General features: G+C 40.9%; 1 protein-coding gene across 2 annotated transcripts; it reads left to right on the forward strand.

Moving 5' to 3' along the window:
- The first annotated feature begins 1,130 nt into the window (after positions 1–1,130).
- ZFAND5 (zinc finger AN1-type containing 5) lies at positions 1,131–17,041 on the forward strand. 2 transcript variants are annotated; one of them, XM_064176870.1, is made up of 6 exons: positions 1,131–1,385; positions 4,801–4,958; positions 5,378–5,489; positions 6,601–6,698; positions 15,032–15,157; positions 15,408–17,041. In XM_064176870.1, exons 2-6 carry the CDS (start codon positions 4,808–4,810, stop codon positions 15,554–15,556), a joined length of 636 nt encoding a protein of 211 aa, XP_064032940.1. In that variant the 5' UTR covers positions 1,131–1,385; positions 4,801–4,807; the 3' UTR covers positions 15,557–17,041. The 2 variants fall into 2 exon arrangements, with proteins under 2 accessions (XP_064032940.1, XP_064032941.1); XM_064176871.1 differs by lacking the exon at positions 1,131–1,385 and adding an exon at positions 1,750–2,028.
- The last annotated feature ends 3,706 nt before the right edge of the window (positions 17,042–20,747 follow it).

Genomic DNA, 20,747 nt, shown 5'->3' on the forward strand with positions numbered 1-20,747 from the left:
TCGACATTTTTTTGCACACTGTGTGGACAGCTCATTAATAGAAATTAGCTTATTAATAACACTTCCAACCTAGCATTCTCTGATCTTCTGAATACAATAGCTTTATCAACACATGAAGTCTATTTATTGCATCTTTAATATCTTCAAAACAACATTTGGGCATATACAAGTATCAAAATATTTAACTTGAGGTTCAGTGACCCACAAATTTACAAACCTGACTTCAAGTTCTCCCCATGCTTCCACATGATGACAGCCAGCTGGTAATAGCAAGCCCTCAAGACACCAGTGTTCACTTAGAAGATACTTGGGCCTGTCAGAAACACAGAAATACAGCAAACCAAAGGGTTCTATTGGGTACGGATGGCAGCTTAACACAGTGATCTGAAACACATGTGTTTCAAGCGAATACCTTTACATATTGCCACTTATTTCACCCTTAGCAGAGTGTATTTTACAAAGAGGTAAGAACTAATAATTTCAAATCAGCACAGCTCACAACGAGCGGAACCATCTATTATGTGCCATCATCTAGCAGAAGGAAGCTGCCAACAGGAACAGATACTCATCTTTGCCTGCTAAGTTGATTTGTCACTACAGTCTACTAATGGGCTCTGAAAGCCTCTAAAATGTCGTGCAGCACATGCTCAGCATTGCTTTACACATAAGAAATTCTAAGTAGATGAGAATCAAGGAATCCAGTCAGGGTACTCATTAAGGGCACGTTCAGACACCAGTCTAAACGCCCCGGCTATTCGAAACGCCGAACTTTACCAATGCTTAGGCAGCACGCACCGCTCCCAACAAACGGTACGCAGCCGCTCCGCCACGTGCATACCAACGCGCCTGCGGCCACACCCCTATGCTGGGCTGGATGTCCCCGCTACACACGAGCTCAGGCTAGTCTTGTGACGCCACCGAGAGCGTCGGCCAGCCCCGCCCCGTTGGGTGGGGCGGCAGAACGGGCAAGCGCTGTCGGCGCTTACACCCCGCCTTGTGCCCGCCTTTCTCCTGCTTCCCGGAGCAACTCTCCGGCCGTGGACAGCAGAGCGCATGCGCCGCAGACGCGCGACAGCTGGGAGGAGGCGGAACCGGAGGGCGGGCGTGGCTCCCTCCTCCCCTTCTTCTTCTTCCCCCTCCCCACCTTCTTCCACCCTGCGCCTATCTGCCGCCCGCCCCCCGCGCACGGCGTGTCTTGCCTCGCGCCGCCGCCGCCGACACGGCCGCCGCTGCTGCGGGAACAAAGGAGCGAGGCAGCGGCGGCGGTGCGTCCAGCACCGCGCCTCGCGTATCCTCACCTTCCGCTCGCCCGGCAGCCCCCCGGAGCCGCACGGAGCGCCTTCTCCGACGCTTGCCGCGGGGTTTCTGGCCCCCGCCGAGAACAGGTATGGTGGAAGGCATCAGGCTAAGGCTAGCCTAGACTTGACTCAGCTCCCTACGACCCTTACGGTGGTGGAGGGTGCGCAGGCCTCCCCACGGGCAGCCCTGCCGCCCTCCGCCTCTCCCCATGGCCTCGTCCTCCCTGGCCCTTGGCTCGGGGCAAGGCCGCGCATCGAGCACAATCCGGACAGCGCCGGCTGCGAGACAGCGTTTCCGTGGTTAACGACAGCAGGGCCTGCCGGCGGCCGGGCCGAGCGTGACTCAGGGGTTTGTGAGGAGTGGCCCGGCAGGGGCCCGGCAACCCGCCCCGCCGTCGTTGTTTCTCAGCCCGGCAGCCTCCGTGTCTTTTGTGTTCCGGTGTCTGCGGGGGGGAAGGCGGGGTGTGCAACTAAGACGTACCACGCTGCGGGCGCTTGGCAGCAGCTCTGCTTTTGTCTGACTCGGCCAGCTGAGCTTCACCCTCCTTGGAAAGCGCCTGATGTCAGTCCGTTTTCTCCCTATCGACCTCTCCGCCCAACTTCTTAGAACGCGGTCGTGTAGAGGCGAACGCCCCAAACAGCCTCGGTGGACCGCCGTTTTGTTTCTCTGTTGATCTCTTAAGTGTGGTCTCTTCCCGAGAAGAGGATGTTGAGGTAAAGAGGTATTTAGGTAAGCAAAACCCATCGCTGACGCAGTGCCAGCTCCGTGTGGTTGATGGCAGTGCTCTGGTTTTTATTTCGATCGTTACCGTAAAATGTGGGAGCGGCTGGGCCTGCAGGAGGGAGACGGGCTGTGCTCGCCATTCCCGGGAAGGCCTGCCTGTCGCCTCAGGGGCGGCCTGGCGCCGTAGGAGAGAGGCCGGAGTCGCTGACGGAATTTACGTGGCCCTGCCAAGTTTCGGTGCTAACGGCCAGGGTGAGCGACTTGAACTGCTGTTGGAGTTAATGTACTGAATAAAAGGACTGTTTCGTATCGGGAAGTCGCAGGACTAACCAGGAGCATCCTTCAGGTGAAGACTTGGCCCGGTTGATGGTACAACGAGACCTTTATCTCTTTTATTTCTTCTTCCTGAAGAGGACTAGTCGGGTTTAACTGCCGCACTCCAAGTTGTGGGGTGCGTTTGCGAAACAGAGGCCTCCTGTTAAGATCTGATCACGCCGCTCCGTCCTCCGTGCGGGCTGTGTGGTGACGGCGAAGGTGGTAGTTGGCGATGGTAGGCTGGTGATGCTGCATTTTCGGGACGGAATTTCAGCTTCTACATTCCCCGGTTCCTCCTGGAAGGAAAGGCCAGTCGGATTTCACTGCCCACTCAGGCCGCGTTTCTCCAGGCTGTGGGTCACGCAGGAGCCGGCGTCCTGGCTGAGATATAAATAGGAGCTGATTTCAGCGGGTCGGCGGTGGCGGAGCTCCCCAGCCCCGCGCGCCCGTCACGTTGCCGCTGTCTGACAGGCGGAAGCTCAGGCGCTCCCACATGACGCGGCGGGCGGGCCCGCGCGGGCTGCGCCTCGGGAAAGCGGGAGCGAGCGGTACGGAAAAGGTTCGCTGCCCGCTAGTGCGCCAGCGGTAGAGCTCCGGCAGCAGGGTCAGCCGGGGTGATTGCGCGGCAGCTGGTTTCCCACAGGTCGTAGATGCCCTTAGCGGAAACGCAGGTGCCACCCGAGACACCTTTCAGAGGCTGGGAAAGGGCATCCTCCTGGGTGTTGGAAACAGTGGCTTGACTTTTCCATTAGGGGCGTGCGTTTCAGGTATTGCAAGAACGTGCTTATAAAGGGGATGCAGTATTTGAGGGGGGGGTTAGCTTAGTACTGGCATTATCAGCTATAGATAAATTTAGTAAGTAGTGAAAGGTGTTTGCAGCACAGTAATTTGAAAGGGAAGCGAGGCAGTCGAGGTGTGTGGTGACAGTATGTTAGCACTTTAAACTCACCAGCTTATTGGGCAGAAGTACAGGCTTTCTGTTACAAGGGGACAGACTACAACGATTTTCTTTTAAATCTCTAGGTGAGTCGTGGTTTCTTATGGCTTCTCTTGCTTGGTGTGCTGATGGCTGTAAAACTGGCAGAATAAACTGAAACTATCTTATAGTTCTTTATAAAACCTTCTAGATATAAGTACTTGTACCTGGAAAATAAGATGCAAGCAGATAAATTTTGCTTGTTTAATTTTTCATACTCTTGTTCTACTTTCATCTCAGAAATTGTTTAACCGGACAAAGAAAACTAATGCTTGCAGTTGTCATACTAGTGGAACATTACTATGTGTAGTGTGGGATTTTTTAATTAAAAGAAATAATGGAATGACTTTGCTTTTGGCACTTTTCACTTCTTGCAAGCATTGGCAGACAGGTGTCTTACATTGTTACTATTCTTGAACAGAAAGTTGGCAGTCCAGATATTGCACTAAAATTTATCCAGGTGCCATGTACAGTGCTTCTAACAAATGCAAAGTTTGGGAGGACAAGTGCAATATTGTTGTGTCCTTGCTTTGTAACAGACTGCTTGATTACTGTGTTCCAGTTTTGTGGCTTTTAGGAGTTCGGGGTGTGGTTGCTGTTCATTTTTTCTGCTAACTTGGCTTTGCAGAGTTTAGTAGTGAAGGTGAAGTATTTTTATTCTTATGCAGCTTATAGCAGAGAGTTAACATTGTCTGCCTTGGGGAGGTGCAGAAGTCCTGCTATAACTCAGGCAAGGATTTAATTGAGGTATTTTTTTAGTGTGTAGAATGCATAGTATAACATATTTAACAGTTTGAAATTGTTCTGTTTAAAGAATAAGACATTCTGAATTTAGGAGTGCTCTTTATCTGTTGAATGACCCTTTGTAAACACGTTGTTGTAAGTAGTACTTGGTATTTGGTTTCACACACAATTTAAGCAGTGTTTTGGAAACTCCTTCAAAAAATAGGAACACAGACCTTGAATGGTTGCTACCAATGCTTCAAGGATTCTTAATGTGAGAGTAGGAGCTGCTAATAGTGAAATTGGCATCAAAATCATGCAAAATCAACATTACTGAAAAATGGGGAGGGTCTGCTGGAATTTTGGGGGGAAATAAGCTATATTATCTGCCAGACTTTTTAATAGCTGTTAGCTTGGTCTTGCTTGTTCTGCATATCCCTGTTCATGCTCAGGGACTGGTAATGAAGAGCTTTCGTGGCTGTCAGATTTGGTCATAACCTGCATATGCAGCTCAATGCTCAACAAGTATTTTATTTCTCAATGTTGGTATGATGACACTTTTTCTTCTCTCAGATTCATAATGATACTGCTTAGCAATGGAATGGCAGTATTGAATGGTGTATTAACATCCATATAGCCCTCTTTAAGAATGCTGATATCACTTCTAAGGGGCTGAGTGAACAGGCATACTTCAATTCTATAACCTTTTAATTGATTTTGGTGACATGCCAGCTTCTAATGCAGTTCTTTGGTTTTATTTACAGCATCGAGATGACTCAGGAGACAAACCAGACCCCAGGGCCCATGCTGTGTAGTACAGGATGTGGATTTTATGGAAATCCTAGAACAAATGGGATGTGTTCTGTCTGCTACAAAGAGCATCTTCAGCGACAGCAGAATAGTGGTAGAATCAGCCCAATGGGTAAGGATGTGTTTTACTCTTTTTTTAAGAAAACACGTACATGACGTGTAGGGAATCCCAGAACATTTTTTTAAGGAACTTTTGAAAGCTGTATACTAGACTCAAAGAATATCAAAGAGAATACTGTTTTAAATCACAATGAAGTTAAAAATACATTTCTTTGTAGTGTTATGGTCTGCTTGGCATTCAGCCATGACTTGGTTCTCACTTAGCCTCCTCTGTTAGTGTATTCTGATACAGTCTTGGTGTTTTGCTTTATGACAGAGACTGACTTTAGCATGCAGCAGCAGTGAAGATGATATGCAAGACATACAGTGCATATAGTTTATAACTGTATATGATTAACATATATGTGTATGTATTAGACTAACATATTCTACAATTTGTTCATAACTATTTTTTCAATTTTTGTTACCTAGGAACAAACAGTGGTTCAAACAGTCCTACCTCAGACTCTGCATCTGTTCAGAGAGCAGACACTAGCTTAAACAACTGTGAAGATGCTGCTGGCAGCACATCTGAAAAATCAAGGTAAGATGTTACTGGTTTGAGGTCAGAAGGCCTGCAACAATCCTGCCCTATTCCAGTGCATATCTGCAAGCCATAAAGGGAAAGTCTACGTGACTTTGCTTTGAGCCTTGGACAGTCTGGAGAGCTGGACAAAGAGGAGTCTAGTGAGGTTCAATGAGGATAAGTGTAGAGACTTAACCTCATTGAACCTCAGTAATAAGCTGCAGCAGTAATAAGCTGCAGCAGTACAGGCTAGGAGGTGATCTGCTGGAGAGGAGCCTTGTCGAGAAGGATCTGGGAGTTCTGGTAGACAAAGTTATCCATGGGATAGCAGTGTGTCCTTGTGGCCAAGAAGGCCAGTGGAATCCTGGGGTGCATTAAGAAGAGTGCTTTAGAGAGACCCCACCTATAATACTGCACTCAGTTCTGAGTGCCCCAGTTGAAGAGGGACAGGGGTCTACTGGAGTCCAGCAGAGGGCTACAAGGATGATTAAGGGACCGGAGAGACTTGGGCCTTCTTAGTCTGGAGAGAAAAAGACTGAGAGGGGATCTAATAAATACATATAAATAAGAGGGCTGGGTGTAAAGAAGGAAGGGACAGCCTCTTCTCATTTCTGCCTTGTGACAGGGCAAGAGGCAGTGGATGTCAGCTACAGCACAGGAAGTTCAACCTTAATGTGAGGAAGAGCTTCTTTACTGTAAGGGTTACAGGGCACTGGGACAGACATCCCAGGGACATTGTGGAGTCTCCTTCTCTGGAGGCTTTAAGACCCTTCTGGATGCATTCTTATGTGACTTGCACTAGGTTATGATTCTGATGTGCCAGCATGGCTGGACTTGAAGATCTTCAGAGGTCCCTTCCTACAACTAACATCCTGTGATCCTGTAATCTGTCAATGAGAAATTATTAAATACTTGGTGTTGAACAGCTGTATTTTCAGTGAATGTTTTTGATTTATATGAAGATGGAACCTTGATTATTTTATTCTAGGGGAACTTAAAGTAAACCATGAGTATATTAGTACTGTCAGGAGCATGTTTTGATAGTAATTGTACTATCAGAGTAGTAATGGATTTGGACTTGTTAAGCTTTTATTATGCTGAATATGTGTTTTGCTGCATTCTTAAACAGAAACGTGCCTGTTGCCTCTTTACCTGTAACGCAGCAAATGACAGAAATGAGCATTTCAAGAGACGAAAAAGTAACACCAAAAACAGAGACTGAGCCAGGTATGTTTACAGAGTAACAGTGAGTACAACTGTTGACTTAAGGGAGGGGGAGTGTTTACCTTCTAGTAGATATTTCCTGTAGTTGTGATGGTCTTGAACTGTTAAGATGGTTATTGAAGATGCTTTAAGTAGTGTCCTCAGAATCAACTAAAAGGACTAATTTCAGGAGGCTTTTAAGATGCATTTTCAGTGTGAAAAAAATGACGCCTGTGAGGTAGTTTTGGCTCTCAAACTTTAGTTTTTAAAAGCAAAGCAATCTAAACTTCCATTTGGGCAAGGTGTTTAATTTTGAAGCCAAAATACTGAGTTTTCTATAGTTTATGTAGCAGTAAACTTCCTTCTGACTCTCAGCAGTCAAAATAGTTTGCCATGTTTGGAGAACTGACTTACTAAATTCCATTCAACTGAGTGAGGCTGTAGGGGAAAGGAACATGTGGTTTGAAAACACAAAAGCTGTTTAGAGTTCTTGAACTAATTGAATAATCAGGAGATATAACTAAAGTGTTATTCTGTGTGTGTGGGATACTTGCAGCCTTGGTTGCTGGATGTGATTTATCAGTTTAGAAGTTTTATTCTTGTGCTGGAAGGTTGTAGTTGCAGTGGTTAAACTTTAAAATGTAACTTTTCTTGGAAGGAAGCAGAGAGGAGCAGCTTTCTTAGAACTAGTGAGTGACTGAATTTGTATCAGTTTGTTCTAATCCTAACATACTTGGTCAGTCTTTACACATATCGACACTAATTAAAATTTAATGTCACAGTTCTGAAGCAGTCTTAAAGCACTAAAATCTGGTGTTTTACTAGGAGGTATGTTCACTGAAGCTGAAGATAAAATCCACTTTGTTCAGTTCAGGTGAAAATTGCAGCAGATGCTGATCAGCATATAAGTGGGTTTTTGTTTGTTTGTGGTGGGTTTTTTTGTTTGGTTTTGAGTTGATTTTTTTAAATCCAGATATGTCTTTGCCAGCAAAGACTACTCAAACACCTGATCTGTAATTACTCAGTATTTGCAGTAAGTCATTTTACCATTTGCAGTAAGTCAATACTCTGTGGCATGAACTGAAGTACAGTTACACTATTTTTCATTGTATGTACACTGAAAAGATTTTGCAAATACTACCTCTCTGTGATGTCATCTGGAGAGGCTTTTTATATGTAACTGACAAAAATGATTTTGTGGTATTTGTAAACCCAGCTTCCCTTGTTACATATTCATATTTGAAATGTGTCAAGCAGAAAAGAGGAATACATAAATGGTGGAATGGTGACTTTTATTAGAACTGCCAGTAAGAATTTGAAATTTTGCCAGGTATAAAGGACAGTCTTTAGTTATTGTTAAAATATGGCCTAATTTTCAGTTGCTGTGGGTTGGTTGTGTGATATGTAATGTCACACAGGATGGAATTGATCCAAATGTGGGGAGTGGAATACAAAAGCAGGTCAAGCTAATTAAGTATTCCTGTAAGTTAGCTTTGAGGTTGAAACCAGTAAAAGTTATGAAGTTATCTCTGGAAAAGCTACCAGAGAACTTAAATATGGCTGGAAAACTTGTGGAACAATGCCGTTTCCTGAGTACATACTTTCAAACTTGTTAGCCTCAGGTGCTGAACACCTGAGTTTTCTTAAGTATGCACCATCTGTAAGAAGTTGTAACAGCATAGACTAGGGTCCCTGTATGATGTTCTTAGAATCTGTTGGACATCTAATATATATATAGTTGACACACAGTGTCTGTATTCTGTGGCATGCTGATCTGTCCTGCAAGCAAGAGAAGCTGGCCTAGACTTCTCATAAAAATCCCTGTTGCATCTGGGCTAGTTGCATTTTTCTTCTTTCTCTGGCAGCATCTAGTATATGTTGGTTTCTCCTCTCGAGAAACGGAAATAATGGTAATTAATTTACCTCATAACAGAGCTAATACTTTCAACGAGGTGTAATTCTCTAAGAAAATGTCACAGCTATAAAGTTGCTAATGAAAACGAGTCTAGTTGTAAGCACAGTCTGATGCTAGCAACTGTGGGTAGGTCATTACCTTGCTGAACAATAAGCCTGCAGTCAGGTCTGTCAGTGTTTCTAGATATTATTGGCACGTGTGTCAGAGGCTTGCATTTGTGTGGGTGTTTTGTTCTTATTGTTAGAGTTTTTTTAATCTGGTAGTAGCTGTGTTTTAGACAGTAGTGTGATGAGCGATCTTTTTGTGAAACCACAGCTACTGAGCAGCACTGCTTGTAAAGAAAATGAAGCATAAATTTAATTGATGGTGTTCCTGTGCAAATGGAACATTTAAGAAATACTTCAATACTGATAACCTACTGTTATAATTCCATCTATGTTTTATTTAGCCTTTCTGTTCCTGAATCAGCTTCAGAAGACAACAGTTCAACACAGCAAGGGTGTTTGGCTTTCTGCTGAGCCAATATAACTAGAGTTACTTTACAGCTGTACTGCATTTAGTGCCTCAGCCTATTGTGGATTACCCTTGCTTATATTGTAGATAGAGGCAGTGTGCTTTATCTGAGATGTGTATGGTGTAATGCAGGTAAAATGCTGAGTAAACAGTTAACTTATGAAATAGGGTAAACTCAAGACAGTGACTTCATGTTTCCTGTGTGTACTGTAGCTTCAGTAGATGTCCCTGGTTGAAGCTTCTGAAATGTAGTCAGTAGTCTCTTCTAAGTCCTGAAGCTCCATCTTGGAAAATACAGCTGGGAATCCAACTATTTGTCTTGTGCTTGTTGGTGATAGTATCCTATCACCCTTTTGTATTAATAGTGATATGCCATAGACATAGTCTTTATAGTGTTCAAATTAAACTGTATTTCTGTGTGATACTGAAAAGACATTGTTCAATGTAGCAGTAAAGACACCTGTTAGAATTGAGTGTATGGGCAACAAAGTACATGCTTCAGAATATTTAATTGGCATGAAATCAAATATGATGGTTTCTTCTGCAGCCTTTCATGGGGATGGTAATATGTAAAAACCAGGACTGACATAGTAATTTTAGTTCTTGAGGTATTTGCACTGAAGAACCCTCATAAAACATTAAAATACTGTCCATCTTTTCAGACTAAACTTTTATATACAAGTTGACTGTGTTGATAGCAATATAGGGATTTCACTATCTCCAGTATCACTTTCTCCTCTGGTACTGCAGACGTGCAGTCTGGTGTCTTTATGATGAATGTTCAACTTTACTTATTTTCTATCTTGTTTTAATTTTTTTTTCTATTCTTCCATGGTGGCAGTTTGAGGGTTAGCTTCATCAAGTCAGAATGCTTAAGTCAAAATTTTTATTACTTAGCTTTCAAGGCTTTATTCCACTAGTATGCTTACCACTTAATAGTACTTGAAAAGCTGTGGCATTTAAGCCATAGATTCTTAGAATGGTTTGGGTTGGAAGGGACTTCAAAGATCATCTGATCCAACAGCCCCACCATGGGCAGGACACTTTCCATGAGATCAGGTTGTCCAAGACCTCATCCAGCCTGGTCTTGAACACCTCCAGCGAGGGAGCATCCACAATACAACCCTGGGCAACCCATTACAGTGTCTTACCACCCTTACCATAAAGAATTACTTCTTAATACCTAGTCTAAATCTGTCGTCTTCAATCTTAAATCCATTGGCTCCAGTGATCTTGAACTCTAATTTTTGTTTAATCAGAGAAGCTTTTAGAAACTTGGTATTAACCGTGGCAGCATTTCCTGGTTGCTTTTGATATGGGGAGGGGTTAAAAAGTAATATTGCTTTGTTTTCATCATTGTTTTCTTCATCTGAAACTTTGGATTCATTCTCTCCTGTTGTAAAACTTCAGTGGGAACATACCTACATTAGACTTGCTCTTTTGCAGCAGTCATACTGGGTTATGTAAGGAAAACTATTGCAGATTTTGAAAATACTGCTCTTAAAGTAGGTGTGGCAGTCTCACAGTTGCTGTGGATTAATAGTTTGGGACCTGAGAAGAGTTTTGTTCTCCAGTTTGTAGGACCTTTATCTGTATAGGTTGAACTGCTGTCATGCTGTGGCATGTAGCTGACTTTGTCATCAGTGACCTTTGTATTCCCACATATCTCTTGTAACACTAGATGTTCAGACTACATGTGAAAGAAATTTTTCATGAATTCATGATGGCAATGCCTGTATTCGTTGAGGGGTTTCAGGCACCTCTCCAATACTAAATTAGTTTGTATTACCCTAACAGATCAGTGATAGTCTTCCTTGTTCATGATGGGAGTACATCTTAGAATGGCCACAGATAATTAAGACCAAAATAATAGTTAATAGAGGCCTACCCAGTTACAGAAATCGGTTGCTTCTAAGATTTTTTTGTCTTGTAATAGGAGAACTGTTGTGGTAAAATTAAAGTAAACCTGATCAAGTAACTGCTTGAGCCAAGGATTGGGAAGGGACATGACCAAGGTGATGGTTAAAGTGGTACATAAAATGGTAAAACCTGGTGTAATGGTATGAGACTTGCTTCGTATGAACACATACCAAGGAAAGATGTCTGCAGGTACTAGTAGGCACTATTTTTTTTGGTTATTAACTTCATGGGAGTCACACAGCAATAATTTAGAGCACTTTGACTATTAACAGTGATTTTCTTACTTAAAATGAATTTACTATATGGGGGACTGCAGCTATATATGCCCAGTTGGACTTGGCTTTCGTGTTAAAGGAAACATTTCCATGACAAGCAGTTACCAGAATAATAGCTAATGAATTTATATTTGCTCCTAATGTCATGACAGAACAACTACAATTTACAGGGTTTTTCAGAAGAGCAGGGCAGGCAGCTTTACCTTTTTTTAGTCATTACATTGAAGCACATATATGAAGATTTAACAGAATGAAATCATCTCATCTGACATACCTCCACAGACATCAAATAGAAGAATCCTATATTCATGGAGACTGACAAATTGAGTATTTTAATTTTCATTTAGGGGACTGTTTGCTATCTTTTCTTGGGATCTTGTACTGCACTTTACTGCATATTGCATACTATTTCTCTGAACATGTTTTAGTTGTGGGGTGTCAAGGGTTAGGGCTGGACTGTCCACTAGATGAATGCTAGATGCTCTCTTTTCCACTTCCTTAAGTGGAAGAGACCGAGAATAAGGGAGGGAAAAAATTAAAAACAGCTTTAGTGAAAATAATAAAATATAAACAAACCAGTATCATACCCAGCCTTCTAGATGACAGTTACCTCACTATCACCACATGCTATGGAACAGGTACCAAAGAAGTGTCAGGTGAAAGCTAGATATAGGAACATGCAGATTGAAATCAAAGGCAGAACTGATGAAGTCAGATTGTGGCCATCAAAGAAGAGAGCTTAATGCGTCATATCTCTCAGCTTTGTACTGAATATTATGACTATGGAACAAAATCCTTTCTTGATCAGGTTAAGGTGACCTGTTCTGTCCACTTCTTCCTCCACATGTAACCTTTTACTTTCTGCGGCCGAAACATGGCACACAAGATTTAGCAAGAACCGTGGTCTCAGTAGAATGAAGTTTTAGCAAGAGCCTTTCTGTATACTAATTCTTGGTAGTATCTATAAACATCAAGCATTATCAATTCTAGAGGCCAACAGTGTCTACAAAAATACACCATTGTGTTAGGAAAGTGCAGTCACTTGAGAATTAATTGAACAGTGAAGTCAGTGAACAGAGATAGTTCTGTTTCAGCTCAAGCCAGGACGTGAAGGAAGGATCTTGGGAGCCATCTCAGGAAATAACATGCTGCTGTTTCTTAGGATTAGGTTCACCAGGTTCCAGTTTCTGGGCTGCTGGTTGTCGCAGTTTCTTCATGCAAAAGTGGAAGTCACTGGTACTTTGTGCTTTGTGGTGGCATCATCTATTAGCCCATCTCTTTGCCTTGGTGATTTCCGGGAAGTTGCTGTTACCAGTTTTGCTTTCCTTGTGATGTTAGGCAGTGATAAAGGTTGATTCTCTATTTTTATTTTCTGTTAGTTCATGTTGTGACTATTTAGATCACCTTTGGCTCGCTCCCTCATTTTCTTTTGTCTGGTTGAAACATCATGTATGCTCCCAGAGCTCATGTTTGTAATCTGGTCCCACTGATTAGCTGTACACGGAATTGCAAAGTGTGTGAGCATTTCTGGTTCCTCTTTTTATCTACCATGACTTAAAACTACCGTTTCACTTTTAAGTAATATAACCAATCTAAGCTGAGGTTTGACCTGGCTTTTTTGGGGGATGTTTGCTCTTTTTGTGTGAGGCCACAAGTAGTGGCTCTGTATAGTACCCAACAGGCTTAGCCTATTTGATTTCAATGTTTTTTTAACCTAGCTTTTCAGTCACAAGTTCTCAAATAGTTTAAGTGATGCTGAACATCACTTTCTTGGGATTTAAAGACAAGTTTAGGGGATCAGATCTGTCCATCTAAAAAATGTTAAGACAGTTTTGCTTTTTTTCTTAAACCCCACATCCTAGTACCAGCAACAGCAAAGTAACAAACAGTACCAATAGCAGCAGTGGTTGTAGTACTTGTGCTACTGCACACGAGCAAACCTGGCAAAATAGCATTGACACTGAACTTCTCAACTATTTTCTAAAAAGATCTATGCAATGTGACCAAAAAAAGTGTTAAAAGGCCCTAGTAGTAGAATAGTAGAACTGTTGCTATGATATATAAGGAAGTATTAGCAACTATTACTTTACTACATGAAATCCTTTTTGATGATGAGCACTGAAAGGTCCTTGTTATTTTATGAGAGCTTGTCACTTTTAAATCTTCCTTAGATTCTGAAGCCCTAAGTGGGAGATGACATTTTACAATGCCTTAGCAGGGTTTCTAGATCTTAATGATCATGGTAAGTGTTTTATAGAATAACTAGGAATATAATGCAAACTTTTTAATTATGAAGAGTGAAGATAGAAAAACATTGGCAGCTGTCTCACCTTGTCTGGGGGAAAAAAGTTACTGACCTTTAATAATCATAGAATCAACCAGGTTGGAAGAGACCTCCAAGATCATCCAGTCCAACCTATCACCCAGCCCTAGCCAGTCACCTAGACCATGGCACTAAAAGCCTCATCCAGTCTTTTCTTGAACACACGCAGGGATGGTGACTCCACCACCTCCCTGGGCAGAGCCCATTCCAATGCAAATCGCTCTCTCTGTCAAGAACTTCCTCTACCATCCAGCCTGTACTTGTCCTGGAACAACTTGAGACTGTGTCCTCTTGTTCTATTGCTGGTTGCCTGGGAGAAAAGACCAACCCCCACCTAGCTACAACCTCCCTTCAGGTAGTTGTAGACCGCAGTGAGGTCCCCCTGGCCCTCCTATTTGTGTGCCTTAAAGCTTATCTACCTTATCTGTTCTAGAGTATGTTACACAGTTTATTCTGTTTTAGAACAATTGATGTCATACAGGCTAAGAGCGTTCCAGGAAAACTTTGCAATGAGCAGGTATTAAAGTTGTGTACTAACACCTCTCACATTTTCTTTGTTCCAGTTTAGATCTAAACAGAGTTTTAAAAAGTTTGGTCAGCTGAATTTTTTTTTAAGCAAATGGAACAGATTTGCTTACAGAAGTATAATTATTTTCCTTCAGAGAACTTAATGTCTCAGGATTGTCTAAAAGTGTTCACTACATGCAGTTGAAAAATTACTCATTTCAACTATACCTACTGGAACAGTAAGGCTGAATACAGCAAAAAAAAGTACAAATAGTCAGTGTAAATGTGCGCTTTGTTCTTTAACTGTTAAAACACAAGGGCTGTTCTGAACTGTGTGTTGCTTTTGTAAGTGTACTCTGGATCTGTCACAGTTAGCAGCTTGCTGGCTGAAGTCTCATTAAACTGTTGTGAGCATCGTAGAGCATAGCAGCAGAGTAACCCTAGTATTATTATGGTCATGACACATTACTCAATTTCATTTGTTTTTAAATATGTTCCAATATATTCTCTACAGGTATATAATCTGTTCAGCTGTTTCAGCTATGGCAATATTGTTTTAAATTTAAATGTTACTTGATCATATGTTTTTCTTATAAATATTGAATGTGCGCATGAAACTTGTGTTCCAAGCCCTTAATAGCTGGGCATATTGCTATAGGTTAAGAAATAATCAACATTTTCTAGCTGATGAAACTATGGAGAAAATGTCTTGTGTAGAATCAAAAGAGAAGAATAGAGAGCCTAAAAAAAAATATTCCTCTTTACGTGTTGTAGGTGATTATGTAGTACTTCAGCCAAGAAACATTAAGGATTCTCTGTAGTAAGACCCTAATTACATGTATACTACAGAATATCAATTGAAGAAAGAACTTTAACCTTTCTTGCCTTTGCTTGCTTCCCACAGTTGTTACTCAACCAAGCCCATCGGTTTCTCAGCCTACTACTTTACAAAGTGAAGAGAGAGCTCCCGAACTGCCCAAACCAAAGAAGAACAGATGTTTCATGTGCAGAAAGAAGGTTGGCCTTACAGGTCAGTTTTGAACAGATCTGTATGATTAGTTACTTCTCAGTAGATTAACCTCTATGAAATAGCTATATAGTTAAACTTACTTGCTTATTTAGAATCCAGACAAACCAGTGCAGCTGTTCACTTTTTCTTGCTCTATATGTCAAATAAGCTGGACATACTCTCATTTTATTAAGCAAGCCCTTAGATTTTACAATTTAATTAAATGCAAAACTTCCTGCTAACATTGCATGTGTTTTTTTAATATATACAGGATTTGACTGTCGATGTGGAAACTTATTTTGTGGACTTCACCGGTATTCTGACAAGCATAATTGTCCATATGATTACAAAGCAGAAGCTGCAGCAAAAATCAGAAAAGAAAATCCAGTTGTGGTGGCCGAAAAAATCCAGAGAATATAAACTAACCTGCTCATTGAAAGACTGACTTTTGTCTTGAATATATCATAGGAAAACACAAAAGAGCAGGTGCATGGCCATTTTCCTTTGTTCCTCAAGGTTTTACTTTTAGTCCTGTCTGTTCCAATGAAACTTCAGAACGTTTGGGTGTCTGTTACAGGCAGAATTGTGTAGATACAGCCCTTGAAAATATGTATGCCCTCCCCGGAATATAATTGGATGATTGGAAATGTGCACAGGAATACACATGCACAAAGGACAGACTCTAGTTCATATGTGCCAAACAGATGTATGCTCTCTGCATGTTTGCAGCAGATCTGCCTTTTGAAATGTATTTGAGATATATAATCTTTGGTTAGTGTTATGTGCCTGTTTTGGAGAAAGATACATCACAGAGGTTGGCAGTCTACTAATATAATTTCAAATCTCATTCTAATTTTTGTTTACATGCTCCATTGTTTTCCACCACAATGTAAGCTATGTAGAGGAGTCCACCATCCCGATAAGATGATGCCATATTTAAGAAAGTAACTTAGCAATTCCACTGAGGAAAAAAAAAAAAAGAAAAATCAGATACATGTGAGGAGAAAGCTGTTTTGGAAAAGTTTACATTGAGAATTGTGAAAATAGGTTGCCAAAGGAGATGTCCTGCTAGGAACTTAACTGGCCTGCCACAGAGTCATGTGCTTTTCCTTGCATAGCTGAAAATGTTCTGTAGCACAATATTGTAAGATTGGTTTACCAAAAAAAACTACATGTTTTTTTAGACATACCACAACAACTCTATCAAGCAACATGTGGCTGAGCAAGTTGCTGAACTATTAGAGCAGTTTATAATTTATATAGTTATATTCTGTGTGTTCTGAGTTCAAAAGAATATTAGTTGTTCATTTTTTTCCCTAGTTTTAAATGTAACAGTTGCACCATTCTGCATGGAAAACCATACCAAACATGGCTGCTGTAGACTTAAGTGGTAGCTGGAAACATTCTTGGAGGGATGCTTTATCATTTTAACTGTACTTGGGTGTAGGACTGTAGTGTTCTTGGGTGTATTGCATGGGCTGCATTACTATGGCATTGTACAATAACAACTCTAGAAAAGGCAGTATACTTCACTGATGCTTGTCTGGTAATATCACTTCTGTGTTATAATGGAAGGGGTTTTTGTGATGTATGAAACTGTGTTTTTTATATAAACAAGTACAGTTTAGACTAGTGTTGTTGTAATGCCTGTTCTCATCTGTAAATAGTTATGTATGTACACGAGGCGCTATTTCCGGAATTCTGTTTTTTATGGCAGTGTGCATCCTTAGTTTTGAGTTCACTATTAAAGGCATCAAGTTTTTGCTTATAACTTTGTTCTTCTGAGTTATTAGATATGCAGACGTGTACAGATAGTTCATATTTATGTATTGCACATAATCATGCTACCCAGCATCTATGCTATATTGTATTATGTAAATAATAAAAATCATGTACAGAAGGAAATGCTTCCTTTTGTGATAGTTCATTTGGTTTAGTTATTGCTGTAATGAGAATGCAACCTTGTAGGGGTTGAGGTGCAGGCTTAGTACTAACTTTTTATGGATGTCATCTCTATGCATAAAGCCTGCCTGTTTTGCTTATCTGCATGTACCAAGTAATTTTAAAGAATTTGAACAAGCATCTGGAATATACATAACTATTTTCTGGCCTGACAAAAATGCCAACAGACGGTATGCTTAAAGGGAGTAAAAGGAAAGCATTAGCAATGTTCTTTTGCCTATTATGTTCCTCCTATAAAGGAACATGGACATTCTCTAGGACTTAATTTTTCAGAATTTAATTGTATGATTTAATAATGGGACAGCTTCAAAGCACCAAAATTTCTGTGTTTATCTGTCTTTCGTATTAAAAGGAAAATCAGCTACTCTACTGCAGCATAAAATTACTTTTTTTCCGATTGAACCTGAAAATGCCTTGTATCTGGGTATTTGAGGAGAATGTCTGTTTCTAATACTTTCCTAGCTTGAGTGTTTTAGAACTGGTAGTAGTACTAATATTGGTAGCTAATGATTATGACACTTTCATCTGAACAAAGGCTGTAATTGGGAAGACTTGTTGAAATATCATCTGTTGAGATGGGTTTAGGAAAGTACAGAATGAAACATTCCTCATTGTCCTGGAAAATCAAAACCTGTATTGTACATAAATTGCCCACAAGAGAGGTGTGAGCCTGTACTTCGAAGTCTGCAAGGTCCTTTGAATTTCTTTTAATAATTTCAGTGTCTGTCTGTCACTCAGGACCTCTAATCATGCTGAAGCTTTCTAAACAAAGGAGCAGAAAGCTGTTTTCAAAAGAGTGGGTATTGATGAAGGGGTGGGAATGAGGGGAGTATTTAAACTTGGGTCCAAACACCGTGGTACTTCTTTCTTGATAAAGATTAAGATCTTTCAGATCCCTTTTTCTGCTGCCCAGTTTGGAGACTGGCATATTCCTAAAGTAAGACTATAATGGCCATTGCACTGCTAGTCACAGTTTGAATACAATTCTATTTAAATGTTTTGAGAAAAGAATTTGTCTTCCATAATGTCAAAACACAAGCCATTCATAAAGCTGCTGTCACTTGCTCTTTCAGTTTAAAGTGACAAGCAGCTATGAATAGTAATCCCATCTTCCAGGAAAGAAGTTATTTCTTCACATGATAGTGATCTTCATTTAATGCTTGGCTGTTAGACCGAGATGTTCTTGACTGGTACATAAACACACTGTTCTGGGAAGAGTCTTCTGTTCTGAATAGGCTTACCAGATGTTGGGGGCTGTTTTTTTAGTTAGGGAATGAGAAGGGGCATGCAAAGAACTGACTAAATGAAAGCAAGGTCACTAAAAACTTTTAACAGTCTTCAATCTGTGATTTGCCTAGCTGTTACGGCTTTTTAATACTATGTTTGGCAGGATTCTGTGTGATCTTACAGACAGCTGTTACTGTTAAACTTGATATTTGGAGTAAAAGGACAGACTTCCTGTAGTGTTGCCACCTGTTGCTGTAAGGCTGATGAGCTGCCAGATGACTTGCTGGCTGTGGTCAATAAGGATGCCGTGCAGCCTTGACTCTCTTCCTAGTACTCAATCCTTTAAAATTTGCTTTTGATAGTCAGCTGCTCTGCCATGTGTTTATTCACAAGGGTACGGTCATGACTTAGACACTCGGATTAGTCAGGTCTCAGTTTCAGTCACCCAAAGGGTACTTAAAAGGATTTGACTCATGTCCAGTACCTGTAATCAGTCAAAATGCCTATCAGTTTCTCAGTGTTCCTAAGCAGCTCTACAGTATCACCTGATGTGCATGCTTGAAGGAAGAAATGTGCAGCAGATAACTTGGTTTGTTTTAGGTATCTAGGAATGTTGAGTTGCAGTGATTCAGTAAGAGAATGAACTTGGCTCTATGTATGGATGCATGACTTTAGTTTGCTTGGATGGCTGAGAAACTACTAACACAATGAAAATGCATTTTCTCAAATTGCCTATTCCTGATCTGTGCGGTTTTTTTTATGATTAAAACACCCACTAATTTTTATGGAATGTGTCCTAATTCAGGAGAGAGAAAGGGCTCTGGCAATACATCTGAAAGTACCTGGATACTATGGGAATTGATAAACAAAACCAAACATTTATTTGAGGGAACAGTTAGAAAAACTGAACTGGAAAGATAATATGACTATGTGTGGAAATGTTATGTATACAAGGAGCGAAATTCTGACTGAGCGTAGTGAGGCTTAGCTATCACATTTAGCTAGGGAGGTCATTTCACACCCTAAGTTAAATTCTTACTTCAGCAGAAAAGAGAAGTCTTGGCATGTGGGGTGCAAAATGCCTGAGTAGCATCAGCCTGTGAATTAAAACAAAAACAGAGGTGTGGAACTGTTAAAAGATGGCAGTACTGAAATAAGTGCAAGAATCAATACCTAGAATGATGGCCCAAACCACTGACTTGACTACTTATTTGTGTAGATACAAAGCTCTACCACTAAGGGGGAAAAAATGGTTTATTGAAGTAATTGGAGTCACAGCCTCCTGAAGAGGTTGTGTTTCACTAATTACCTTTTGTACTAGAGGATAAGATGTAGCTGGCAGGCTTTTTTTAATTCAGATATTTATTTCAGTGTGTATTTGTCCCTGGAGGTGTTCAAGAAAAGACTGGATGAGGCACTTAGTGCCATGGTCTAGTGGACTGGATAGGGCTGGGTGATAGTTTGGACTGGATGATCTTGGAGGTCTCTTCCAACCTGGCTGATTCTGTGATTCCTCTTCTATAAGCTTGTAGCAATGGCTGTTGTAGCAATGTTGGATGTTTGGTTTCTCATGTGAAAATACTACTTTTGCTCAAATCCCATGACTAAGATACATATAAATATATTTTCTAAACATATTTGTAGTCCTAGCCTTTTTTTCTGCCTTGTGACTACAACTGTCTTGCAGGATTTATTTCTGAGTAGCTGTAAATCTGATTCTCACAAACAGGCTTATGAAGAGAAAATAAAATTAACTAGGATAATTATATCCACTCTTGCACCTGAGTACAAGCTTGCAGGACACAAAGCAGGTTAAGTCTTGCACTTAACTGGCTGTGTGGGTATCTGAGAAAGTAGTACAGTGAAGTGCCTCACTCTGCAGGTTTTTCACAGTGAAGTTACCTATCATTTGTGCCAAGCAAAGGCATTTCCAGAGGCCCCCATCTGAGTTCCTATTGGGATGCCTCTAATGCTAAATAACTACCATCCCAGCATGATGATACTTCTAATCTATACAGAGGTGACAACACTTCTATATTACATTACTGTGACTGTTGAAAGTTCTTACTTCGTAGGTTTGCTTTTTTTAATCATTGTGTATGTATTAAAATATGTATAAGAAATATATTTCTATCAGGTAAATTTGTATACAAAATGTGAAGTGTTTTCATCTTTTTCATTGTTCTTCCAGTTAACATTCTTTATCTCAAAGCACCTAACCAAATACAAGCCTGATGTTTGAAATGTCATGTATATATTGTCTTATAAAATGAGTATCTCTGGACAAAGCCAACCCAAGTATCAATGTAAGGTGACCATTCCTAATAATAGACCAAACCCATGTTTGCAAAATGAGCAGCAGGGTTGCATAGATCACAGATGTTTAAATCCAGGGAATGAGTTAGTCACTGACTGCAAAGCA

Source organism: Pogoniulus pusillus, chromosome Z (assembly GCF_015220805.1).
Source record: "Pogoniulus pusillus isolate bPogPus1 chromosome Z, bPogPus1.pri, whole genome shotgun sequence".
NCBI lineage: Eukaryota > Metazoa > Chordata > Aves > Piciformes > Lybiidae > Pogoniulus > Pogoniulus pusillus.